This window comes from Armigeres subalbatus, chromosome 1 (assembly GCF_024139115.2).
Source record: "Armigeres subalbatus isolate Guangzhou_Male chromosome 1, GZ_Asu_2, whole genome shotgun sequence".
NCBI classification, from domain to species: Eukaryota; Metazoa; Arthropoda; class Insecta; order Diptera; family Culicidae; genus Armigeres; species Armigeres subalbatus.
This window is the reverse complement of record NC_085139.1, coordinates 15570739-15598327: the sequence shown is the minus strand read 5'-3', so window position 1 is coordinate 15598327 and position 27589 is coordinate 15570739. Positions and strand designations below refer to the sequence as shown.

The 27589-nt window shown below is 40.8% G+C and overlaps 1 protein-coding gene across 2 annotated transcripts in view; it reads right to left on the bottom strand.

The window, feature by feature from the left end:
• Positions 1–27589, bottom strand: part of LOC134222164 (cytotoxic granule associated RNA binding protein TIA1) — a 900771-nt gene that overhangs the window by 818792 nt on the left and 54390 nt on the right. Inside the window, exon 2 of one of the 2 annotated variants that reach the window (XM_062701311.1) lies at positions 15891–16061. The exons of the other annotated variant lie outside the window; for it this stretch is intronic. Within the exon in view, the coding sequence (XP_062557295.1) occupies positions 15891–16061 (171 nt within the window). The remainder of the gene's footprint in view (positions 1–15890; positions 16062–27589) is intronic. 2 annotated transcript variants of the gene reach the window in all.

The following is a 27589-nucleotide window of genomic DNA, read 5'->3' as shown; positions in this document are numbered from 1 at the left end:
TCTTCGCCGAGCTCTGGCGCCGTGTTAACTGTTTCCAAGGAAAGCGCAAAGCAATAGGTATCTCCCTCAAAAAACCGACCGTCATAGCGGACGCCCTAGCAGAAGTTTCTGAAAGACAGGCATCGTTCCTGGGGCAAAGGTAACTCAGCCGGCCCCGACGACCTGGGCTACCCCTTGCTTACGCACCTGCCTACCGGCGGAATAGTTACCCTCCTCAATACCATCAATAAAGATTGGGAAGAGGAACGCTCCCGACAGAATGGAAGTCCAGCTTCGTCGTACCCATCCCGAAAGGTCACGGCTCACCCAACGACGTCGATAAGTACAGGCCCATTGCTCTCACCAGCATCATCTCCAAACTAATGGAGAAAATGACCAATCGTAGGCTTATTGAATTCCTGGAAAACGGTGACCACCTGGACAACTACTTTGTCGCGCTTGGTCAAATATTGAACGACGCACGAAGAAAAAGGCATCACATTGAAATGGCTGCTCTAGACTTCTCGAATGCGTACAACCCTACATGGACACCCAATGTACTAAAAAAACTGAAGTCGTGGGGGATCACTGGTAATATGCTACAGTTTCTCGAGAATATCCTATCAGACCGAACCTTCTTGGTAGGAAACCAAACATCAAGATCAAAGAAGGAAGAAACCGAAGTCCCTCGAAAAGGTGATTCTGCATCCAGAACCAACATCATCAAATGCATATCGAAAATAAAATCCAGAAGCGAACGCCCAACGCGACTCCGAGTTGCAAATGCAGTCATCAGTAGCCGACTCCTTTATGGTATCGAGCTGTTTAGTCTCAACGTCGACAACCTAATCGCCCTACTCCCATCGAGCCCGGCGGATATAGCCTGCGCCAAGGCCGGTGTGTTTTTTTCCGGTTCCTAGCCACCGCCGCCCTTTCCGAAAGACATTGGTTACTCCGAATGCACGAAAGCAAGCCAAACCCCCGAACACCTTAACGACAACGCGAATAAAGTCTTCCACAACCTTTGTGGAAAACACATCCCCAAGATTGTCGGCCCCCATCGTTTTGGCCCGAGAAACTGGCAAACCACACCTCCCAAAGTAAACCTCAAGGTAAAAAGGACTCCTGAAAAGAAACCCGAACTCAACCGAAGCCCAGGAAAGCTTCAAGAAACACATCCATCGACGAATCCCATAGGCTGTCGGACCGTTGCACGGTTGTTTCCGTCATCTTCAGGGTCATGGCCATACGCAGCACCCTGCCAATCCTCATCGTATCGGACTCGGCTAGTGTCTTAACGACCCTCTGGCGTCACCAGCCAGCAGGCACCCATGGATTCAAGCGATCGAGTCTGTGTGGTTCCTTTTCATCGGAAAAGGAACAGCCGAATACGTTTGGTATTCGTCGGGGACAAAATAGTACTTACGTGTCGTCCGTAACTAATCAGGGGAAAACTGGTTGCTTTGCAAACGTGTTGTAAGTCATGGCCTACTGACGCTCAATTCAAATTATGCCTCGTTGGTTGGGTATGGCGACTCATGGGAGATGTAAGATCGATAAGAGAGATATCGGCAATGCCAAACATATAAATTAATTCAAAATTTAAGTTGAAAATACTCACAGATGAGAAAATTTTATAATTTCCCTCTAAACTGTGATAGACTCTTTTTTTCATTTCTCATGATTGTTATCAAAATTGTAACGAACCAAGGTCTCTTGGAATGTGTGATTATATGATCACACAGAATCTTCCGGCATGTAGTCGGGCCTGCTGCCGCCGGAGAGTGGCATCGATCTTCTTCTACATCTTGGGTAGGATAATTTTGCACTGAACTTTGAGAACGATATACAGCAACTTAATGCTTCGCCAGTTAATGCGTACAGTTCGGTCACCTTTTTTGGCATCTTTACTAAGATACTCTGCATCCAGTCGACAGGGAAAGTTGCGGTGTCACAGATATTACGAATCAAACGAGGCAGTAGTTGAGCGGCTATCCTAGGGTCAGCTATGAGCATTTGGCTGATATGCGTTCAACTCCAGGGGCTTCGTTAGAATTCATGCTTTGAATGACCTTCTGAATCTCTAGCAGTGATGGAGATTCAGTATTGGTACATGGATCGGATCCTAGGCAGACCATGCCGAGGAGTAGTGACTTAGCTGGCACTTGGAAAAGCTGTTCGGAGTGCTCGGTGGTCAGCTGGGTCGGTCAGCAGCTGACCATTCGAGTTTTTTTACAGGCATCTTTGCATTCGTCTTCGCCCCGTTTTAACGTCGTGAGATATCATAAAGGGGGTGAATGTCTCTGGTTGCTGGTCATCGGCGAAAGAGTTCCCTCACGCTCACGTGTCCCGTAGCTTAAGCCAAACTACCTACTGCTAAGTGAGTGAGAACAACTAAATTTTTAGTAAACTTTCATTTCCGTGTATTTCTTTTCTTCGTGTCATTATCCACAGAATTGCTTGTCAACAAGGTGTCTTCCACCTGTTGACTGTGCTCGTATCCATCGTCACTAGTCTCAGAAACTTGGTACAACGAAGAACATATTTTCCAGGGGTTTGTTTGAAGTTGATAATTCGGTAAAATAAGGTAAGAATCGGTAAAAGATTCTAATACTTACAGAGCACTTCTCGCGCTCAAAATATTTCAGCTATTTAATACCCACTGAGCACTTTTGTAAGCAGCACTCGTGCTCAAAATATTTCAGCAATTTTGAATATGCATCTAGCACTCGCGCTCAAAATGTTTGAGCGATTTCACTACGAACTGGGCACTTTTGCAAGCACCATTCGCGCTCAAAATGTTCTAGCGATTTGGATACGCACTGAGCACTTTTGCAAGCACCACTAGCGTTAAAAATATTTTAGCGATTTTTCACACGCACTGAGCCCTTTTGCGAGCAGCAACCACGCTCAAAATGATTTAGCGAATACATTACGAGCTGATCACTTTTGCAAGCATTATTCGTGCTCAAAATGTTTTAGCTATTTGGATACGCACTGAGCACTTTTGCAAGCACTACTCACGATCAAAATATTTTAACGAATTTTCACACGCACTGAGCATTTGTGCGAGCACCACTCGCGCTCGAAATGTTGGAGCGATTTTTCACACGCACTGAGCACTTTTGCTAGCAGCAACCGCGCTTTTTTGTAGTTTCATTAAGCATTTTTATTGATTAACTTTGATCGGTCCATTCTTCAACCCGTTGGACGAGAGGAACTTTATAAACTACTGAAAAGACGTCCACCTTTACACTAAACACGACAACCCAACGAATGAAGACCCCTGCATTGAAACTGGACAACTCCCCAGAAATTACCGAACACAATCTGAATCCCCTTGAAATCAAATCGACCCGGCTATGAAGCAGGATCCCCTTTTGCAAAATGGAACACAAACTAAACATCCACCGGAACCCCAACAGACCCTGCAACGAAAATAACTAGCATAACAATGACATGTAATGCTACTACCTTTTGCTACCAGAGGTGAGCCAGACAAGGGCTGAAAGCCTCTTAAATGAAGACAATAATAATCATCATATGCAATGTAAATTACCTATTTATTTATTACCTACTTGTAGGATATTGATGACAAATTTGAAGAAATTATATGAAAATATGTTGCAAGTTGTTGAAGAAGAGTTGAATTAGTTATGAAATAAATACAAACGAATATAATAAATAAAGTTTTATTATTAGAAACCGTTCACAAATTACGTAACGCTGTAAAAGAGGGAGGGATCTGGAATTGCCAGAATTTGCGATAATAATTTGTGCACGGACTCTTATTATTGTTTCATTTAATGAAGTCAACTAGTTGAGTAAGTTCTAAGGAATAGCTCAACAGGAATTTGACGTTTGCTGTTTTTTCAGCAGACTTACGAGAGGTTTATTGATAGCCTCAAGATCACCAATAAAACTGAGAAACTAGCTAGAGAGATTACTTTCATAAATCTGCTAAAAGAATTGAATAAATCCAAGAAGCATGGAAGTTGTTACTTGAGATAGTTATAACTCGTAAGTGTCGTAATCTGCCCATTATACGCTTCTCGCGTCGAAACGTCGGCGCGGCTCCTACGCTTCAATTTTACTCGATGCGGAGCTGATCCTCGAGTTGGCTCCCACGCTTCGATTGCCGGGGGCGGTGCCACCCGCTTACCCGGATCGAAGCGGAGCTGATCCTTGCGTTGGCTCCCACGCTTCGATTGCCGAGGGCGGTGCCACCCGCTTACCCGGATCGAAGCGGAGCTGGTCCACACGTCGGCTCCCACGCTTCGATTGCCGAGGGCGGTGCCACCCGCTTACCCGGATCGAAGCGGAGCTGGTCCTCACGTCGGCTCCCACGCTTCGATTGCCGAGGGCGGTGCCACCCGCTTACCCGGATCGAAGCGGAGCTGGTCCTCACGTCGGCTCCACGCTCTACTAAATAGAGCGGAGCGGTAGCTCCTTGTTCCGCGTCCGTCGAAAAAGTGACCAGTTCACTGTTATGCATGCGCTTTTATACTTCAAGAACATGTAACGTTAGTGATGTGGGCGTCGTATGTTATTATCCGTTTGTTTATTTTCAGTTTGAGAATCGTATGCAGTTGAACCAAATTTAGCTCAAAAGTTTTAGGTTCGTATGCAGATGAGCAGTTTTATTGATTATTATCTATATTTTCTTTATTTCATTATTTTTATTTATTTTCGAGTTCTTTGTTATCATTTTTGAACAAATGGAATTTTCATTCAACCTGGTCCATATGTATATACTACAGTAAGTACAGCATATGATTAATAGAATGAAACCTCCAATCTCGGTCCATTCGACTATTTTGTTCTGTCGACCGTTTGTCTCTTCGTTCTTTTGTTCTTTCGACCTTTCATCCCAAATATGTTTTTCCATTTGCTTTTCCTTTCGATAGTGATCCGACGGGCACAAGATGGCGAAGTGTCTAGCAAGCAAGATGGATCGGGTCGATAAGGTGGAAGACAATCTGCAGTCATTGGAGAATGTTTTATGAACTGTTTCTGTCATGGACCGTGAAGAATCGTGCAAATTTTGACGAATTTGGAGTAGCATTTCTTATCTCATCGCATAATCAAAACCCAGATTAATCCACCTAGCGGTGATGGTGCCTTTCTCGTTCGTTCAAAAGGTTTGGAAAAATCTCAAATAACACCAATATGTGGATTGGTCTTATTTTTCATATTTGTTTATATGCATAAAAAAAAATTCTCGCCAAACGCAATTTGTTGCAAACAAATCGAATGAGCATAAGAGCAAAAAATGACATTTTATTTTGTAGTTTTAAAATTAGTATTTTCGCCATAACTTTTGACCCAATTGTACGATCCGGCCAAGTTTCTACAGGAAACAATGAGACAAGATTCTGCGTCGAATGCAATCTGTTGCGAGCGACCTGAGAAGCACACATATTGCACATCAATCACAGTAACTTATATATGACCGGATTCAGTCACAATATGGTTACTGCAACCAGATTTGTTGAATTTGTGTTGCTTGGGGAATAGATGAAGTCCAATTGCTAAAAAAGAGAGCTAGACTTTTTTGAACTCTTTTTCACAATAAATAGTAATATAAATAGTAATAACATCTAAGCCCATAGTTCGATCTGGCCAATTTTCAATAAGAAAATATGAGACATTCTGCGTCGAATGCAATTTAATGCGAGCAAATCGGTTGAGGAAAAGTGCCCGAAAAATGAGTGACATTTTTTACGCGATTTTTTCGTATGAATTTGTATTTTGGCCATAACTTTCGATCCCATAGTCCGATATGGCCAATTTTCAATAGGAAACAACGGGACAGGATTCTACGTCGAATGCAACTTGTTGTGAGCAAATCGATTGAGGATAAGTGCCCGCAAAATGAGTGACATTTTTTACGCGATTTTTTCGTATGAATTTGTATTTTGGCCATAACTTCTGATCCCATAGTCCGATCTGACCAATTTCAAATAGAAAACAATAGGACAGGATTCTGCGTCTAATGCAACTTGTTGCGAGCCAATCTGTTGAAGATAAGTGCCCGAAAAATGAGTGACATTTTTTACGCGATTTTTTCGAATGAATTTGTATTTTGGCCATAACTTCTGATCCCATAGTCCGATCTGACCAATTTCAAATAGGAAACAATGGGACAGGATTCTGCGTCGAATGCAACTTGTTGCGAGCAAATCGGTTGAAGATAAGTGCCCGAAAAATGAGTGACATTTCTTACGCGATTTTTTCGTATGAATTTGTATTTTAGCCATAACTTCTGATCCCATAGTCCGATCTGGCCAATATCAAATAGAAAACAATGGGACAGGATTCTGCGTCGAATGCAACTTGTTGCGAGCAAATCGGTTGAGGATAAGTGCCCGAAAAATGAGTGACATTTTTTACATGATTTTTTCGTATGAATTTGTATTTTGGCCATAACTTCTGATCCCATAGTCCGATCTGGCCAATTTCAAATAGGAAACAATGGGACAGGATTCTGCGTCGAATGCAACTTGTTGTGAGCAAATCGGTTGAGGATAAGTGCCCGAAAAATGAGTGACATTTTTTGAGTAGTTTTGCGCACACACACACACACACACACACACACACACACACACACACACACACACACACACAGACATCACCTCGATTCGTCGAACTGAGTCGATTGGTATATAACACTATGGGTCTCCGGGCCTTCTATAAAAAGTTTGTTTTTGGAGCGATCATATAGCCTTTACCGTATACTTAGTATACGAGAAAGGCAAAACATTAGCTGAAAACGATGGATCGGATTGATTTATTTTTTGAAATGTGTTTTACTTTCATCACAAGCATCCCACGTTTTTTTCACCACTAATCCACTAATCCAGCCTGGAACGTTACCAGCTGTAAATTCAGTAGCTGAAAGAGCCAAAAAACCGCGACAATCTGTGCTTGAGATTTGAAATAACGCCCTTAGCCGTAAATAAGGGGGAGGGGGCTTGGGGACTAAGCCATCCTTAGAAAAACAAATTTGCCTCCCCCCTAGGATTTGAAATGTTAGTTAGCAGTGATATACATTTTTATCGTATAGCTTAATGAATTACTGAAAAGGTTTTGAAGACAAAAGTGAGATGTTTCCCTATTAAAATGAAATGAGTTGAAGACAAGTGAGGTTGTTTCTCATTTCAAAGAAATTACACTTAGTGTTGATTATGAAAAGGTAATTTTCTAATTGATTTGAAAGCATCAAAGTAAGCTTGAGCCACCAAAATATCAATCAAAGCAATCGTGATACTTCACCAGCGCTCGAAGACATGTGACAGATGTGATGTGACAGACTTCTGCTTACCTAACAGCATGATATTCTCCATAATTCCCATCAGTATCCTAGAATGGTTCTCATTGGAATTTCGGAAGATGCATTCAATCTGGAAACCAAAAGATTTCGCACTGTATTCCTTTCGTTTTCGGGACACCTTTCCCAAGCAGCACAACTTGTTTCGCTACTGACTATTTCACTGTGCTTCAACTATCCAGAAAGAACAATCTTTTTTAATGAGCCATAAAATATAACTCTCTTGCAATCTAAAAAGTGCAAGGGGTGGATCCTATGGAAACATCATTCGATTGCAATAAAAATGCAATAATGTTGCAAAATACTGCGGAAACAAAAAAAAAAAACATAAATTTAGAACAGGATTCGATTTAAGGATCTTGTCGTTGATAGTCCTTCATTCTACCACAGCACCATTCAACACTTCGTTAACTCGTCAAAAAACCATACGATTCTGAAGTTTCGTATTCGGTTTTCCCGTCACTTGATTACACCATCACCGGAATAGATCGTGAGAAGTCATAACGTTGTGCGATGCAAAACCAAACATGAAGATTCTCTCAACTTGTCTGTAACTCGCATGTAACGCATTGATGTTACATAGTCCATAATATGCAGCTTAACGTTTCTGTTTTATATGCAACATGTAATGCTGTATTCTTGGATTGCTTGTTTCCAAATATGCCAAACGCGATGTAAATGTATTTGATCGCAATTCGTACATTTTTGACATCTTCTTGCAACTTTTTGATGCTTTGTCAATGCCTGTAATGAAACTGAATGGAAAACAAGCGCTTTATGGAAAATGTTGCTTGTGCTACTTAGGTTAACAATCTGTGGGGGATACCCTTCATGATCCATGGAGAATTTGCTTAAGGATCTCTCGTTGATTTGCCTCAAGATTCCCCCAGAATCGTTCCAAGATTTGTTTCGGAACCGTTCGTAGATTTGTAACAGTACCATGAATACTGTTTTGAATTTCAAATAGAATTCTACAAAGTAGCACAGTAATGATGAATTTCCCCGTTGAACTACCCCTTGAATTCAAAAGCTCACTTTGAGTGTTTACCGATAATGTTCATTTTCTACACTCAATAATTCACTGAACTGAATGAGTTCCCACTCAAATGTATGGCGCAAAATAACCGCCGTTCAAGCAACATACCTCAGCGACCATGTGCCAAGGCCCGGCCAATGACCTATCAGGATCGCTTCAGGATTCGTTGACCCCCGGAATCATTTACAATATTCGGGTGGGAGACAAGTATATTGATCGTTTCCACTTGGAAGCTCGGGAAAAGGGAAGTCTTTACACGCCGAATATGGATGTTAGTGTGGGTAGAGGCGATTTTTTTGACCTTCACGAAATCACTTCGTGATTCGCGTAATTTCCGGCGACGATCATAGAATCTCGCGCTTTGATCTGAGGATCCAAGGACTTAGCTCGTTCACTTCGTTCTGGTCTACGGAAGAGGCAAGAGCAGTCCGGATTTTCTAAGTCGCGTCGTGGTGTGTTCTTGAAGGTGAACCATAGGAAAGTGTGAAAGTGCTCCAAGTTTGCTTATTTGGATTTTTTCCCTTAATCTCCCCTCTACTAGTTAGTCAAACCGTAATCAAGTGATTAGTACATTCTGGCGGTTAGGTGGTTGTGTAGACTTGCGGATAAAGCGGTAAGACTGAAGACTAAACTTGGTGCAAAGTGTGGTGTTCAAGATCGGTGTGGGTCCTCTTTTCTTTACCAGATTGTGGCAAGTTGCAAGGCCCGACACACCACCCACACAGTTGGAGACTGCTTTTGACCCCGTTTACCTGCTACGAAAGACGTCCCGGTGGTACACGTGGACCGGAGAGGGCAGCGCACGTTTTTTCCCGCACCCTTGGCAGGGCGGCAACAACCGGACCGGTTAGGAACCGGTAATCAAGTTTATTCATCCTTTCTCGTGAGTGACGGCGTGCAGAGCGTGACACGGTCGCGTAAAAAGTTTTTCCCCCGGCCGGATTCAAACCGGCGACCTTTGGATCGGGAGAGGCACACCGTAGCTCGACGCCACCGACGGCTGTACCCGTCGAGCAGTCCACAATTTCGCGCCGGAGGCGTCATCGACAACGGCGACATCAATGAACGATGCGTGAACCATTTCGGAGTCCGTGGGAGAGACCGCGCGTGACACGCGTGGCGCCAAAGCAGCAGTAGTGGAGAACCACCGACGCCTCCAAGTTTGTATGCAACGACCAAAGTGAGTAAACATGCATGTTTCATTATTTTTCTCCATGCGCATGGCGAATGAGTGCCCCTAGCCTTAGCCAATCTGCTAGCGTGGCCAAGCCGATAGCCCTACCGTTCCTTCCGTACGCGTCAGCGAGGTAGTTGGCTTATTTATAGTTCAGAAAGAGTGAATGCCGCACCATAGAGTGAACACCGCACCAGTTTAAGTCACACCGCCAATTGAAGTCGAGCAGTTAGACAGAGTATAGAGGGAGATGAATTTGTAGCTAGGCCTAGTGTTAAGATTAACGATGTCGATCAAGTAGATCCAATATAAATGAACTGAATTCAATAAATGCTTTTTTGTACACTGTAGCTCGATAGTTTCTGGACGGATGGGAGAAATTTGAAAAGGTGAAGTAGGAGTACTTTCACATTTCGGTCGTTTTTTTGGTTTCTTTTGGTTATTTTCTGGGGAGGTTGGCCCTTACTCCAACCAAGGATTCTCTCCATTCGAACGTGGCTTGTTCGGAGTGTATTGATTTAAGTCTTCCAATGATGATAACAATCGCGAATATTGCTTTGTCGCCGGCGGAAATCACCTCTGTTCGCACCAATTTCTCTATTTGCTAGACCTCACGGTCTAAAGGCATCCAATTTTCCCTGAACAGCCCACTTGTTTCCCGCCCAATCTCTTTGGGAAAAATCTTACCCTCCCCTGAAGGGTCTCACTAGGTCGGGCAACCTTCGATCAGGTTAATGGTCTCCTCCGGGAGTGGCGCTTAAGCAATTTCAACTAAAAACGGGCAACTCGTTAGGCTGGCAGGTTTGAGATTTGTTTCGAAATTCCTTGACGGTTTGTTTCAGAATACTTCGACGATTTGCTTCGGAATCCCTCGACGAATTGCTTCTTTATTTTAGTTTTTCACGATTTACTCAATCTTACCCGTGATTTTTTAATTTTTTGATTTTAAGTATTATATAAACCCGTCGGAAACGATAACGAACGTATTTGCTGAAGGAATGAATAAAATCCATCCAGCCATTTTCGAGTTATGCGGATACGAACACAGACCATTTCATTTTTATTATATAGAAGATTACCCCCTCCCCTTTGACCTTCCCGGCATCAATAGGACATATTTTTTATTAAATGTAACAGTCTAAGAGCAAAATCAGCAATGCTCATTTTGAAAATGAATCTGAAAACTTTATTTGCCCAGCAGCTGTTCTGGATAAATTTTTTATACCAGTCAACTGTCAAAAACCTAAAACTGGCATAACGTTCAGTTCTTTTTTCTGCAGATTTGAACCACGAATGAATCACGAGTTCAAATATTTTGGTGCATGAATGCGTTATTTTAACTAAGGATCAATCCACTTTGCAATTACGGCGCTTTACTTGGCAGCAACATACTTATATCATTAATTTGAAAATTTTAAAAACATGTTTTGTACACTGCTGGGGAAACCTGAGGCTCGAAAATTTGAATTGAAACTGAATCACTACTGATTTCAATCTACATAATTGTCACCCAAATACCATAGGGAGAATCTAGCTTAATTTTACAAAGGTACATAGGTAAGTATCAGATCATTTTGGATCTATTCACCATTTTCAAAAGTATGATGGCAGATAAACAACTTGAAAATATTCATCACTTAAAATTTCCAACAGACCTCAGTGAAGATTAAAAAGTCAATTTTTTAACTGCAATCAACAGATTTCATATTGATTAGATCTGTTCACCATTTTGAAAAGTATTACAGATTCTAAGTGCCTCCCCTCCATTTCAATTAACATCTTGGGTAAATTTTCGACCAAGTTCATGAAGATTGATTGAATCTGTAAAACTTTCCAAAATGGTCTTTTCAACAGATCTAAGCAGTATGAAAGCTGTTGATTGCAATACAAAACTCGACTTTTTCTAATTTTTTACTAAGGTCTGTTGGTAATATTAAGCGAGTATTTTTTTTACATTGTTAGTTTTTCAAGGTGAGGGGCATTTTTCATCCATCTCTTATTTTGATGGAGTTAGCCTTGGAAGATAAACGAAAATCGTGACTGCTAGATGAAAACCTTTTTTCGTTTCATCACTTTTCACAAATTCTGTGGTCACAATATCCGTGGAATGCGCTCAAACTGCTCTACGAAAAACGCTCTGCGCCAGCACGGTTGTGACGAAAAACCGAAACGATTCTGAAGCATTTGAATAATCTGGATCTGTAGGATCTAGAAATTGTGAGCAAATTATAAATTTCCATGATACTCGGAATCAAAAATATCTGAAGGTAGAAGTTTAGGTCATGACAATGATCTCAATCTGAAAAATACGAATCAGTTCCAGAATCCGAAATAAATGAGATATCAGAGAATGCCCCATATCTGGAGCATTCTTAAATCTGCAAAGATCTAACAATTTACTAAATCAGGAAAACTTCTGGAACGTCACCATCTCCATTCCATTGCTTTCAAACATTTCCAATTTGTTCAAACTGAATACTTCAAAGGACAACGGAAAACGGACAATACTCAGTAGACCAGTGAGGATTATTTCGCTTATCGAAGAGTTTCCACAACTAGAAGAGCACAATTCGAACAATCGAATACATTACATATTTCATACACAAATCAGTTAACTTAAATAAAAATATAGCATATCAAAACGATGAGATCTACAAATAATTTTTCCTTCACTGAACAATATTTTTCAATTCAACAGATATGCTTACGTTTTGAACACTTTACTTTTACTTTTACTTTTGAACACCTTTTTTGAACACTTTTAACAAAACATCGAAGAAATTTTCAAGTAGAGATTTAGTTTAGCGTTTCTGTTGAAGATACAAAATTGTATTACGTAGTGAGATTTAGTGATAGAATTCATATGTATAAAATTTTGAGTAGAGTTTTAATGTATTTATTCAGCGGCGTAGCCGAATTTTTTTATGATATGGAAATTGGAATTATTAAAAATTCATTTCGAAATTTCGTTTAATTCCGTTGAAAGTATAATTTTTCCGTCGAAATTTTTGAAATTTAACGATACGAAACTAAATCAGAAAATCAGATTTCGCCATACTCAAATTTCGTTTCGAATGCCCTAAATCGAAATTTTTCCAAATACCGCATATGCTTATTCGCCCGACGCCTCACTCACTTGTGTTTTTATTTTTCCTCACTCTGTTTTTTTGTACTTCTGCTTTTCAACGCTTCCTCACAATTGTGAGGATGCAAAGAAAGCATTTTGCTGATGATGTTTTTATTTGACTCCAGCAAGTGTGAGGAGTTTTGTCAAGCCTGATTGGAGGATTAATTCGAAGTCCCTCTCGACGATTTGCTTCGGCATCTCTCGACAGATTGCTTTGGAATACTTGAAAGATTTGGTTCTATATCCCTGGAATATTGCATTCAAAATCCCTGAAACATTCACGTTGGAATCTATGGAGGATTTCCGACGGAATCTCTGGAATAATCCCGTTGGAAATCCTGGATTATTCCCGTTGGAATTCCTGGAAGATTCCATTCGAATCTCTAGAAGATTCTCATTGGAATCTATGAAACATCTTCGTCGGATTTTCTGGAAAATTCCCGCTGGAATCCCTGGAACATTCGTGTTCGATTTCCTGGAGTATATCCGTCAGAATTCCTAAAGGATGGAGGATTTCTTGAAGATTCTCATTGGATTATTGGAACATTGCTGTCAGAATCTCTGCAATATTCCCGATGGAATTCTTGAAATATTCCCGTTCGAATCTCTGGAAGATTTACGTCGACATGCCGGCAAGATTTGGGATCCCTGAAACATTCCCGTTGGAATCTCTGGTGGATTGCCTTCAGAATTCCTGGAGATTCTCTTCGGTATGCTTGGAGAAAAGATAGAATAATCATGAAATATGCAAAAATATCCACTGCCTACCGGTGGGAACCTGACGCCGATCCGTCAAATATGGTCCTTTGGGGAAGGGTCATTTGGCCGAAACTTATTCGCCGTATGCCATTGGGCCGAAACCCATCTGTCAGAAAGTCATTTGGCCGAATAGGTCATTTGGCTGCCTACGACATTTGACCGAATAGATCATTTGACCGAGAAGGTCATATGGCCGAACAGGTTATTTGGCCGAATAGTCCATTTGTCTGAATAGGACATTTGGCCGAATAGGACATTGTTGAATGATCTTTCCGCTGAATTGAAAAAAGAAACAAATGCCATATCTTTCAAAAAGAAACTTCAAAAACAAGTTAAGAAAAAACATTGAAAGGTTCACGGACCGAATTATAAAATGTTCATCGAACAGTTACTAGAGGAATCAAATTAAATAGACCAGGACAAGATCCCATCACACAGATATCATCTGATCACCGAGTCAACCGAGACGCACGTACCATGGCACTATGAAAGTCCTTGGTCCCTCTGACCCAAATTGAATCAATATTTCCGTTTCCTGCATTGCAACGTTCTACCAGCAGCCATCATCGCCATATCGGTTCTTTGGGCGGATGACGGGCCAGGGCTCTCAAACTGCCAAACTGGAACTATCAATTCTATACTTTCGCCTCTAATTCTATCATGAACATGTACGTCCAAGTTTGGAAGATGATATTAGCATTTCCATATCATTGCCAACTTAGGCAAGTTCGCGTGCTATCTATATTGTATCTGTCCCTGAAAATAAACTAGTTGCAGCTCAGCCGCTTCATTCTTAAGCCAATTCTCCATACCTATGAGTGAATGTCGTACACCAAGAAATCGTATCGCACAGTTATTCGCTACTTAACGAAACAACCGAGCCGTACACACTTATTTTTTTTTACCGGGATCTCAGCACAAACTTTTACCGAGATTCGCCCCAGCAAACATGTTTTTTTCGAGTTTTCTTTCAAATTTGCAGAAAATCAGCAAAAAATTGCTGAAAATCAGCTAACACACGTAATTTTTGCTGGAATATCAGTTTTTAATTTTGCGGATTTTTATCGTGCTGCAGAAATAAAAACTAAGTTTGTACGTCACACGACAATATGATATACTTATGAAAAGCTATTAAAAATAATTTAGTAATTAATTTCCATTCTCCTTCAAAGAGCGTTATAGCTCACTGGATGTTTGTTTCGTCTATATAGACTTATTCGGTTATTTGACCCTTCCGGCCAAATGAATTCATCATTCTGGTCTATAAAAAAAACATTTTTCTTGCAAGTGTCCCACCAAAGCAGAGGAAGAATCTATTGAGTACGGGCGTCCCACTACGCATAATTGTGATCATTTTACAGCTCTTGTTTCTTCCTTCATCTCATCCATAAATTTGCCAAATGATAGACCAAAAATATTCGAAAATTACTCAAGAAGACATTTTTATAAGCCTGCTTAACACCACACAATTGCTTCAGTGAAATATCTTTTGAAAATTCAGTGTGGTTTCATAATAAAATTGAAAAAAAGTTCTGTATCGATTCTGAAGTTAATTTTGTGGAGAATCAGAAAGATTTTCCGTGGAAATTCGGAAGAATTTCCTGAGGTCATTCCGAAAACTTTCACGCACATTATTTAGCAGAAACCCAAAGCAGTGTTTTTGAATTAAGAAGCATTGGCTACGATATCTGATGAACATCTATAGCCGTTGAGTGTTCTCCATCGAAGCACATCATTTTGGTTCAGAAATATATGATCAAAAGAAGCTTTTCTTTAGACAGCTTTATCTAAATAGAAAAGAAGGCACAAGCCACATGCAAAGTTTTTCATTCTTTGTTCTGCCTAATCCATCTATTTAAAACAAAGAAAAAACATTTCATCTCACTAACACGACTAAGCCACGTTTCTCATCAGCTTTGGGACGCAAAGGATTCAATTCCCGATCCGCTCGCTGATGTCGCAAAAGTCGCAAACGGTCGCACGAAATAATTTGCATTCTTCACTTTGCAATTCCCCTTTTCCAGTTTCAGCTGGTATGTTGGGTTTAAATGAACATCTCACATAAAAACTCCTGCTGTTAGTAGAGTAGAGTTGGGCTTTTTTTGCTAAATTTTTCTGAATAATTTTCTGAAAAACTGAAAAGAGCTAAACGTTTCACGTTTGAGGTTATTATTTTTAATTTCGATAGGATCGATCATTCCATCAATACTTGTCAATATTTCACGAACGTACAGTACAAACGACCATTCAGTCCCCATACAGACCAACTTTTCTCTAACTTCTCCCCTGCAGTTGGCCTCCGCCCACACCCACCGCATTCAAACGCTTTTTCTTTCCAGTCGACCCCGCTTCTGGAGTTTGGAAGCTTTTCCAACTTCCTCCTCCCGGGAGGACGCCACCATCTGTCAGGGCTCTGCTGTCTGCTGCCGTATACAGTTCCGCCGCCTCTCTCACTTAATTAGAAAATTTGAATTCAAATATTTACCTAAGTTCTCATTAGAACCGTGGTGTCGCACCGTCGTCGTGATGCCCATCCCCGCCGTCGTCGTCGTCGCCGCCGCCGTTGCCGTCATCGTGGACGTCTTCCAGGGCATCTTGACGACTGCGTTTCCACTGCTCGCCGGGGGCAGATGCCAGTGGTACGACGAGGACATTTCTGCGCGAGGTGCGGATGGATTTTTTTTCGTTGTGATTTTTGTAAGTTGTTTTGTTTTAGTTCAGTGTTTGCAATTGTGTGTGTGTTTGAAGGAGAGCATCAGCCGGCGCATCGGGATCGGGTTCAGGTTCGAAGGAACGCACGACCGTGCAGAATAAGACACACGGGATGACGACCAAGAAAAGAGAAAAAAGAAAGAAAAATGTTCCAGAATAGTTTGTTTTGATTTCATTTTTTTTTGCAGTTTATAAATTTTCATGTCGACGAAAACTTCGTCCTGGGAAGAAAGAATCTGTTCATAAAATCCTCCTTCGGGAGCGAAAACATAGAAAGGAATGCAATATAGTTCAAACTTGGGTGCAATTATAATATGATGCAAACGTATTCGTAGCTATATTAAAAAACTCGGAAACAGAAGAGGGCGTTAGATAGACAAAGAAATGTATATTTATTAAAGTTGTCGCAGAACAGAGATAAAAAGGCAGAAAATAGTTTAAAATTAGAGAAACGCATTCAAAAAGTCGAATTTATTGAAGCAAATAATTCCTAAATTGGAATGTGACTTACCTGATGGAAGAATAAAAGAAAATTAATTTAGTAAAGAGAACAAAACAGAATCAAGCGGAAATTACTTTTTCTTTAGAAAACAACCAACGATTCAGTTCGTATCTACGATCAAAGTTCGGTATGCCAATTTTGTTCACTATCGAACGCTCTCTTTGCCCTTTTTATTTCTCCTAGACTTTCGGAGTGTTTGAAAGAATGAAGGATGTACGGTTTTCCAACTGAAAATCGTTGTTAATGCCCGAGGCTTTAAGTTGTCTAATTTATTTGTTCGGATTCATAAAACAAATAACATACAATACATATCTGGAAATACATTTATCATGTATTGTAGTCTGTTTTGATTTTAGATTATTGGTTGCATCTGCGTTTGCAAATATTATTCATTTGTATTATTTCTTTGCAGCTAAGTATCTCAAATGCTTTCATGCAGAGCACATCGCATATCCTTAAAATTCGAGAAACAAGTACACTCTATTGGATTGTTCAGCGGGCCTCAAACTGATGGCGTGTAGGCTCAACCCATGCCCCATTATTGTGCTATGTGCCACATACACACAGTTCGGACATCCTCCCGTCTGAAAGCGACGTAGCGAGAACGTTCGCCCATCAAATGCTGCGAGGCGAGCAGCAGTCAGTGCGCTTTTAACGACGAGACGAAAAATGGGTAACAGTCGATGTTATCTCTAATGAACATCAGCGAATATCGAACGAAAACAAGCCTCGCCGGAAAAAAGGCGCTCTTTGTGCGAGCAAATGGTCGGCCGGTTGAGTCAGCGGCAAGCAATAACTGCCCCCACACTGACTGACTAACCGGCTGAAACTGACGGACTAACTAAACCCCCGTGCTGAGCAGCGGAGGAGGATGCCGGCAGATTGGCAGTTTCGCCGGTTCGGCGTTCGGTGAGACAGGCAGCAGCAACGTAGCAAGCCAGTTGTGGGCCGCTTCGAGTGCGAAGCTTTGACATTGTCACACAGCAGGCGTGGGGATTACGAAAGCGTTCGTTTGTTCGTCCTTCTTGTTGATTGTTTTCGATTTTGTAAGTCTCAGTCAGTGGTCGGTGCTGGGAGGCAGATTTACGTGGTGATTTGACACTAAAAAGTGAACGAAGCTTGTTCGGTGACATTTGAAATATGTTGAGCGCGCCTTGTCTGACACAACTTTGGGTGAATCAAACAATTTGTCGTGCAAAGGATTTGAGGTGCACAAAATAATTGACTGCAGCATAATTTCGTCATTCGACATTTTGATGCTTCTCACCCGTTTCGGTAACAGTGAAATAGGTTAAAATAAAATGCGTTGGAAAACGCATATCCGAGATCAGTTTGGAAAAAATAACAAAACTTTTATTTAGAAACGGAACAAACTAACAACGATTTTTTTTTTATATGCATGTTTTTGTAAATAAGCGATAAAAGCTGTTTTTGCTTTCTCCTGATTTTTTTTTTCGAAGGAAGTTCATTTAAATTTTAGAAGGAAACTCATCCGAATTTCCAGAGGAAATTCATCCGAATTTCCAGAGGAAATTCATCCGAATTTCCAGAGGAAATTCATCCGATTTTCCAGAGGAAACTCATCCGATTTTCCAGAGGAAATTCATCCGATTTTCCAGAGGAAATTCATCCGAATTTCCAGAGGAAATTCATCCGAATTTGCAGAGGAAATTCATCCGAATTTGCAGAGGAAATTCATCCGAATTTGCAGAGGAAATTCATCCGAATTTGCAGAGGAAATTCATCCGAATTTGCAGAGGAAATTCATCCGAATTTCCAGAGGAAATTCATCCGAATTTCCAGAGGAAATTCATCCGAATTTCCAGAGGAAATTCATCCGAATTTCCAGAGGAAATTCATCCGAATTTCCAGAGGAAATTCATCCGAATTTCCAGAGGAAATTCATCCGAACTCGCAGAGGAAATTCATCCGAATTCGCGGCGGAAATTCATCCCAATTTCCAGAGGAAATTCATCCGAATTCCGAATTCCCAGAGGACATTCATCCGAATTCCGAATTTCCAGAGGAAATTCATCCGAATTCCGAATTTCCAGAGGAAATTCATCCGAATTCCAGAGGAAATTCATCCGAATTTCCAGAGGAAATTCATCCAATTTCCAGAGGAAATTCATCCGAATTTCAGAGGAAATTCATCCGAATTTCCAGAGGAAATTCATCCGAATTTCAGAGGAAATTCATCCGAATTTCCAGAGGAAATTCATCCGAATTTCCAGAGGAAATTCATCCGATTTCCAGAGGAAATTCATGCCGATTGCCAGATGAAATTCATCCGAATTTCCAGAGGAAATTCATCCGGATTTCCAGAGGAAATTCATCCGAATTTCCAGAGGAAATTCATCCGAATTTCCAGAGGAAATTCATCCGAATTTCCAGAGGAAATTCATCCGAATTTCCAGAGGAAATTCATCCGAATTTCCAGAGGAAATTCATCCGAATTTCCAGAGGAAATTCATCCGACTTTCCAGAGGAAATTCATCCGGATTTCCAGAGGAAATTCATCCGAATTTCCAGAGGAAATTCATCCGAATTTCCAGAGGAAATTCATCCGAATTTCCAGAGGAAATTCATCCGAATTTCCAGAGGAAATTCATCCGAATTCCAGAGGAAATTCATCCGAATTTCCAGAGGAAATTCATCAAAATTTCCAAACGAAATTCATCCGGATTTACGGATTAAATTCATCCGAAATTCCAGAGGAAGATCATCCCAATTTCCAGAGGAAATTCATCCGCATTTCCAGAGGAAATTCATTCGAATTTCCAGATGAAATTCATTCGAATTACCAAACGAAATTCATTCGAATTAGCAAAGGAAATTCATTCGAATTACCAAAGGAAATTCATTCGAATTTCCAGAGGAAATTCATTCGACTTTCATTCCAGAGGAAATTCATCCGAATTTCCAGAGGAAATTCATCCGAATTTCCAGAGGAAATTCATCCGAATTTCCAGAGGGAATTCATCCGAATTTCCAGAGGAAATTCATCCGAATTTCCAGAGGAAATTCATCCGAATTTCCAGAGGAAATTCATCCGATCCAGAGGAAATTCATCCGATCCAGAGGAAATTCATCCGAATTTCCAGAGGAAATTCATCCGAATTTCCAGAGGAAATTCATCCGAATTTCCAGAGGAAATTCATCCGAATTTCCAGAGGAAATTCATCCGAATTTCCAGAGGAAATTCATCCGAATTTCCAGAGGAAATTCATCCGAATTTCCAGAGGAAATTCATCCGATCCAGAGGAAATTCATCCGAATTTCAAGAGGAAATTCATCCGAATTTCCAGAGGAAATTCATCCAAATTTCCAGAGGAAATTCATCCGAATTTCCAGAGGAAATTCATCCGAATTTCCAGAGGAAATTCATCCAATTTCCAGAGGAAATTCATCCAATTTCCAGAGGAAATTCATCCGATTTCCAGAGGAAATTCATCCGAATTTCCAGAGGAAATTCATCCGAATTTCCAGAGGAAATTCATCCAATTTCCAGAGGAAATTCATCCGAATTTCCAGAGGAAATTCATCCGATTTCCAGAGGAAATTCATCCGAATTTCCAGAGGAAATTCATCCGATTTCCAGAGGAAATTCATCCGAATTTCAGAGGAAATTCATCCGAATTTCCAGAGGAAATTCATCCGAATTTCCAGAGGAAATTCATCCGATTTCCAGAGGAAATTCATCCGATTTCCAGAGGAAATTCATCCGAATTTCCAGAGAAATTCATCCGATTTCCAGAGGAAATTCATCCGAATTTCCAGAGGAAATTCATCCGATTTCCAGAGGAAATTCATCCGAATTTCCAGAGGAAATTCATCCGAATTTCCAGAGGAAATTCATCCGATTTCCAGAGGAAATTCATCCGAATTTCCAGAGGAAATTCATCCGAATTTCCAGAGGAAATTCATCCGATTTCCAGAGGAAATTCATCCGATTTCCAGAGGAAATTCATCCGAATTTCCAGAGGAAATTCATCCGATTTCCAGAGGAAATTCATCCGATTTCCAGAGGAAATTCATCCGATTTCCAGAGGAAATTCATCCGATTTCCAGAGGAAATTCATCCGAATTTCCAGAGGAAATTCATCCGAATTTCCAGAGGAAATTCATCCGATTTCCAGAGGAAATTCATCCGATTTCCAGAGGAAATTCATCCGATTTCCAGAGGAAATTCATCCGATTTCCAGAGGAAATTCATCCGAATTTCCAGAGGAAATTCATCCGAATTTCCAGAGGAAATTCATCCGAATTTCCAGAGGAAATTCATCCGAATTTCCAGAGGAAATTCATCCGAATTTCCAGAGGAAATTCATCCGAATTTCCAGAGGAAATTCATCCAAATTTCCAGAGGAAATTCATCCAAATTTCCAGAGGAAATTCATCCAAATTTCCAGAGGAAATTCATCCGAATTTCCAGAGGAAATTCATCCGAATTTCCAGAGGAAATTCATCCGAATTTCCAGAGGAAATTCATCCGAATTTCCAGAGGAAATTCATCCGAATTTCCAGAGGAAATTCATCCGAATTTCCAGAGGAAATTCATCCGAATTTCCAGAGGAAATTCATCCGAATTTCCAGAGGAAATTCATCCGAATTTCCAGAGGAAATTCATCCGAATTTCCAGAGGAAATTCATCCGAATTTCCAGAGGAAATTCATCCGAATTTCCAGAGGAAATTCATCCGAATTTCCAGAGGAAATTCATCCGAATTTCCAGAGGAAATTCATCCGAATTTCCAGAGGAAATTCATCCGAATTTCCAGAGGAAATTCATCCGAATTTCCAGAGGAAATTCATCTGAATTTCCAGAGGAAATTCATCCGAATTTACAGAGGAAAGTCATCCGAATTTCAGCGGAAATTCATCTGAATTTCCAGAGAAAATTCATCCGAATTTCCAGAGGAAATTCATCCGAATTTCCAGAGGAAATTCATCCGAATTTCCAGAGGAAATTCATCCGAATTTCCAGAGGAAATTCATCCGAATTTCCAGAGGAAATTCATCCGAATTTCCAGCGGAAATTCATCCGCATTTCCAGCGGAAATTCATCCGAATTTCCAGCGAAATTCATCCAATTTCAGCGGAAATTCATTCCGAATTTCCAGAGAAATTCATTCGAATTTCCAGAGCAAATTCATCCGAATTTCCAGAGGAAATGCATCCGAAAATCAGAGGAAATTCATCCGAATTTCCAGAGGAAATTCATCCGAATTTCCAGAGGAAATTCATCCGAATTTCCAGAGGAAATTCATCCGAATTTCCAGAGGAAATTCATCCGAATTTCCAGAGGAAATTCATCCGAATTTCCAGAGGAAATTCATCCGAATTTCAAGAGGAAATTCATTTCAGAGAAATTCATCCGAATTTCCAGAGGAAATTCATCCGAATTTTCCAGAGGAAATTCATCCGATTTTCCAGAGGAAATTCATCCGAATTTTCAGAGGAAATTCATCCAAATTCGAGGAAATTCATCCGAATTTCGAGGAAATTCATTCGAATTTCCCGAGGAAATTCATTCGAATTTCGAGGAAATTCATTCGAATTTCGAGAAATTCATTCGAATTTCGAGGAAATTCATTCGAATTTCGAGGAAATTCATTCGAATTTCCCGAGGAAATTCATTCGAATTTCCCGAGGAAATTCATTCGAATTTCCCGAGGAAATTCATTCGAATTTCCCGAGGAAAGTCATTCGAATTTCCCGAGGAAATTCATTCGAATTTCCCGAGGAAATTCATTCGAATTTTCCGAGGAAATTCATTCGAATTTCCCGAGGAAATTCATTTGAATTTCCCGAGGAAATTCATTCGAATTTCTCGAGGAAATTCATTCGAATTTCCCGAGGAAATTCATTCGAATTTCTCGAAGAAATTCATTCGAATTTGCCGAGGAAATTCGTTTGAATTTCCCAAGGAAATTCATTCGATCTTCCCTAGGAAATTCATTTCAATTTTCCGAGGAAATTCATTCGAATTTTCCGAAGAAATTTCTTTCGAATTTGCCGAGGAAATTCATTAAAATTTCCAGAGAAAATTCATCCGAATTTCTCGAGGAAATTCATTTTAATTTTCCGAGGAAATTCATTCGAATTACCAGAGGAAATTCATCCGAATTTCCAGAGGAAATTTATCCGATTTTTTAAAGAAAGTTCATCCGATATTCCGAGAGATTTATTTATTCGTATTTACAAAAAAAAAAATGATACAATATGAATAATAGAAATAGTTACAGTCAAACCTCCATGAGTCGATATTAGATGAGGAAAAGAAAATCCTTTGAATCCTGTTTGAAGGGACCATCATAGTAACCCAGAAAATATTTTTTAAATGCCCAATTTGCTTCCATGAGTCGATATCGAGTCATAGAACATCGACTCATGGAAGTTTGACTGTATATCAAAAATAAAAATTATCCTTCTGAATGGGCGTCAAATGAAGTTCTGTTCCTCTTCACATTAGTAATATCCCACGTCGTCTTACAGTGGGTCGACCTAATTCTCATCAATCACAGTTTACCATTTTTTCATGTGCCATTTCATTTGCAGTCTGCAAAGTGACATGATGTCAAAATCTGGATTCATGAGGCTTTCTTTTTAGATTTTCTACTCCATGTTCCAAGCTGTTCTTCATGCATAAACACAAAAATCATACATTTAAATCACGTCGCTCTGATTCCCTTATTGCCGGCAGGAAATTTTGTGAGATGAATTTTGATTCATATCTAGATTAAGAAAAAATAATACTCGAAATTATGTTCTACAAACGAACGTCCCGTAGTTTTGTGAATTTTAATAGAGGCAAAGATCTTAATTATGGATTAAGACATTTTGAACCGTTCCACATTATGCCTATTTGCAGTAAACTTTTTGTGATCTTGACTGAACTGATTATGCATTTGCTTTGGCTTTATCATCAAATCTATTCAAATTTTCATCCTTCCAAATCACCCAAAAAAGTTATTTCAATTTGTGCAATTTCATCTATAGTCTAGCCTTCAACTATGGAAATGCGCTTGAAGAAACTTAGATATGTAATTCTTCTCTGTGTTCTGATTGTCAAAGCTATGCTGGGAGATAAACTGAAATTCTCTGCCAGACTACAACCAGCACAACACTCCGATTTACTGAAAGCAATCACTTAAAGCCATTTTCCGCCGTGGCTTCAACAGCAACAACAACAACAACGAAAAAAATCCATCCAGTCAAGCCCCCAAATTATTCCACTCCATTAGCCTCCAACAGCAATTAAAACGACACATCCCACCGGCATCAGCCAAATGACCTGGTGTTATGCCTTCGTTATCACCGCACAAAACAGAAAACATCTTGACCTTCCGAAACCTTCGAGTGGATTTTTATGACCCAATGGCAGCGGCAACAACCAACGATTGGTGACGAAAGAAAAAGCAGTACCCTTAACGCAAAAAAGACACGAACACGAATCGCTATCAACCGGAGCCAGACGCCACTCAGGGAGGCAGAAAAAACGCAGACCAAACGACCTAATGAAGAGATTTTGATCTACCCATCTTAATTACTAATTATTTTCGAGCATACATACTTAATTATTTATAATAGAATATTAAATGTTCCATGCCAGGGCACCCTCGCAACTGTGTTTGTGGCATGTTGTGGTACCGTACGAAGTTACTGACGGTACTGAAGAAGCCACTGCCCTATCTTGTTCCGATGAAGCCGAGCAGAAGAACATTGTGTTTACATTTCTCCGGGTTTTGCTTTCGGTCCCGGCTGCCGCCACCACCTCGCCGGCCATTTTCATCCAGTTGGTTGACCCGAGCAAAGTGAGATGGGATAGTAACCCCCGTGATGAACTTTGTTTGGATGCGAAGTGTGCTCGAAATTAAGTAATGTTTTGGATTAATAAATTTTTGAAGCTATATTCCGTTACGTGTCCCAGGATATTACAAAGACAGACCAGTTTCATTTATATGTCGCTGCATGTTTTAGTATTTTACGAGCGTCTTATTTTAAAATGCTTTTTTTTAATTTTGATCAATAATATGTTCCTTCCGGATGTCTCTTTCCTTGCAGAAGCGTCTCAAATTACATCATTCGATTTTCATGTGTCCCATTTTATAATTTATAATTTATTAAAGCAATTACTGATTTTTACTCTTTTGCCATTCAAAGCCAGTCAAGAACTTCAAATTTCAACACAATTTAGTTTTCAACCCCCGCTCGGGAATACTCAACCATCGTTTGGCTTCATTCGAAATTCCTTTCCGTTCCGGTTCCCTTCGCCGCGCACCAGCTCTCGGCCTATCGATTTCCGGTGCAAACATCACGACTACCATCCGTGGAATTTCCTATTCCTGAACCTGCCCCGACCGTTACCTCTGATCCCATTACTGACAGCGATTTTCCTCTCTCTTTTTTATTCACTCGCACCATTACAGCCTCGCACAAAGCGATTGAGAATTCAACAAACGCCATGGAAACAAAAGGGACTATTTTGCATGAAGACGTAAATTTCCAATGCGAATCAAATGCATATTTTATGAACTAGGCGAAGGAAAAAAGTGTGCCTTCACACCGCGTTCGTTACTTTGTTTGGAGTTCTTCTGTCAGGAATTCGTCGGTTGTCTCAAGAGTTTCTTGGAGTGAATTCCATCCACGAGCAACAAGAAGTTCGAAAAGTTGAATTGGAAGCCACCGTTGCGGATCTGCGTTCCCCGTATTTCTTTTTATAGGTGCTATTTTGGTGCTCAATCGGTTGAAGTAAGTCGGTCGAGGGCGGGCGGAAACTGGGGCAACAATTAAAGTAATGGCTCTATTCTGAAGGTCTTGCTGCGGTGAGATGTAATCACCATAATTGATTTCCCCGCGATGGATATGGGCCAGGAAGAAGGATTGGTTGTGATACGGGAAGTGATGCTGCAAGAGCAATGTGTCGGAATTGACGAGGGGTTCGTTCCGGGAAGCGTCCCGAAGATGTCCGATTGTTCTAATTCGGAAATTGTTTTCACGTCAGTCACTGGTGTGGAGCTCACTCCCCGAATGATCGAGTAATGCATAACTCTTGAAGCGGTAAATATTTTCAACTCAAAGCATCCGCCCACATGGCGCTGCTGCTGCAGCTGAAGCATAATTCCAGGAGTGTGCTTAACCGCATTTCCTGGTCAGGCAGCGAGCAAACTTTCATAACGTGGTCGACGGCTTCTCCATCAGACTTTTGCTCAGTTGTGTGATGTTCAAAATGAGGGACAAACCGAACACGAGGTCAAGTTTAGGGATCCAAGGGGCCAAAGTCATGATACTAGCTTCTCGAGTTCTGTTTCTCAATCATTGATGGAATGGTATTCGTTAGTGTACTTTAGGAGATATAGAATCTTCAAAACTCCAAATTAGTTTGAAGAGCTTCTTGGATCTGAATTTATGTTTTAATCCTTTTAAAAGGTCACAGCTATTGGAACAATTTCATCTACATATACAACATTTAAAATATTCCAAGAATTCATGCAAAAACAGAAGATGCTTTCTGATTTTCCACATCTTCAACAGAATGTGAGAATATTTGTGACCATCTTCTCGTTCATGAAATTCTCATAGTCAGACCGGAATCAAAAGTCGGCAGAAAAAGGTCCAAGCTGGCACCGAACAGGAGGCGTTCAAAGACGAGATCTAGTCACGTTCTCGCATGGATTCACACAAACACACAAACGTGGAAAGTCTCGCCAATCAACCGGCGAACACCCTTCGTCACTCCAGCGTCCCGTCAAACCAACGAGACACCCGTACATAAGCTAAGAAAACCCGGAACGAATCCGATGAGACAAGAGCGACCAAACCGTCCGGATCGAAACCGGGCGCAAATATCATCTTTGGCGCCCTGCCCGAGCAGCCATCTAGGCACGATAGCGTGCGGACGCGCACGGCTCCGGCAGGATTATCAAATTTCATATGCAGTCGTATCCTTTTCATGTTCCAATTTTTTTTTTGCTCTTTCGTGGTCCTTCTTCTAACGTTTGAACGTTTGTACGAAAGCAAGCACACGTTCCGGATCCAATATGAGCTGCTCATGTGGCGTCATCTTACTTCGTCGCCGTCGTCGTCGTCGTAGTGAAGGGAAAAAAGCAGCGAAGGTGCTCATCGTCATCATCGGGATCAGGCCGATAACGACGGTAGTCACGGCGGGCGCGGCGGTAATGCCCAACGAGGACGGCGAAAGGTCTATTATTTTTCGCAAAATTCATCTTGAAGGTGGTGAACGGTTTAATTCTTATGACAAGCGCCAGCGGCATCAAAAGGAGGTAATATGTGACACACGAAATAACTGGCGTGTTCATATTTTATCCGAGTGTTGGTTAGAGTGAAGTTCATGAGCGTCCCATGCTGTGGCAAAACTCTTTAGATCTCCTTCTCTAAGTCACCCGAATAATAATTTGAAATACTGCTCTGTAGTTATAACGTACATAAAAAAATCATAATTAGAATTTAATTAGAACTATAAATTGGAGCAACAATTCTATAGATCAGAGCTTACGAGTGTCTGATCTTGTCAAAATCCATTTACATATCCCACTTTGTTCGAAATAACAAGAAGGCATCAGAAAAAATTGATTGTGCCTGAATTGGGATTCTTATGCACCATAGCTGCATAGAATTGAAAAACATATAAAATATTTGTTCCGGTCTATGAACCTCTGTTTATTAATTTCTGACTTCAGAATTTTGACGATGGCTCAAACCTCCCAAACTGAGAAGAACGTTGCCGACGTTCTGATACCTGACTTCTGATTTTTGACTCCTGACAAATCTGGACAGGATTCCCTTCGGAATCCCGGCAGGATTCCCTTTGGCATCCCGGCAGGATTCCCTTTGGCATCCCGGCAGGATTCCCTTCCGAATCCCGGCAGGATTCCCTTCGGAATCCCGGCAGGATTCCCTTCGGAATCCCGGCAGGATTCCCTTCGGAATCCCGGCAGGATTCCCTTC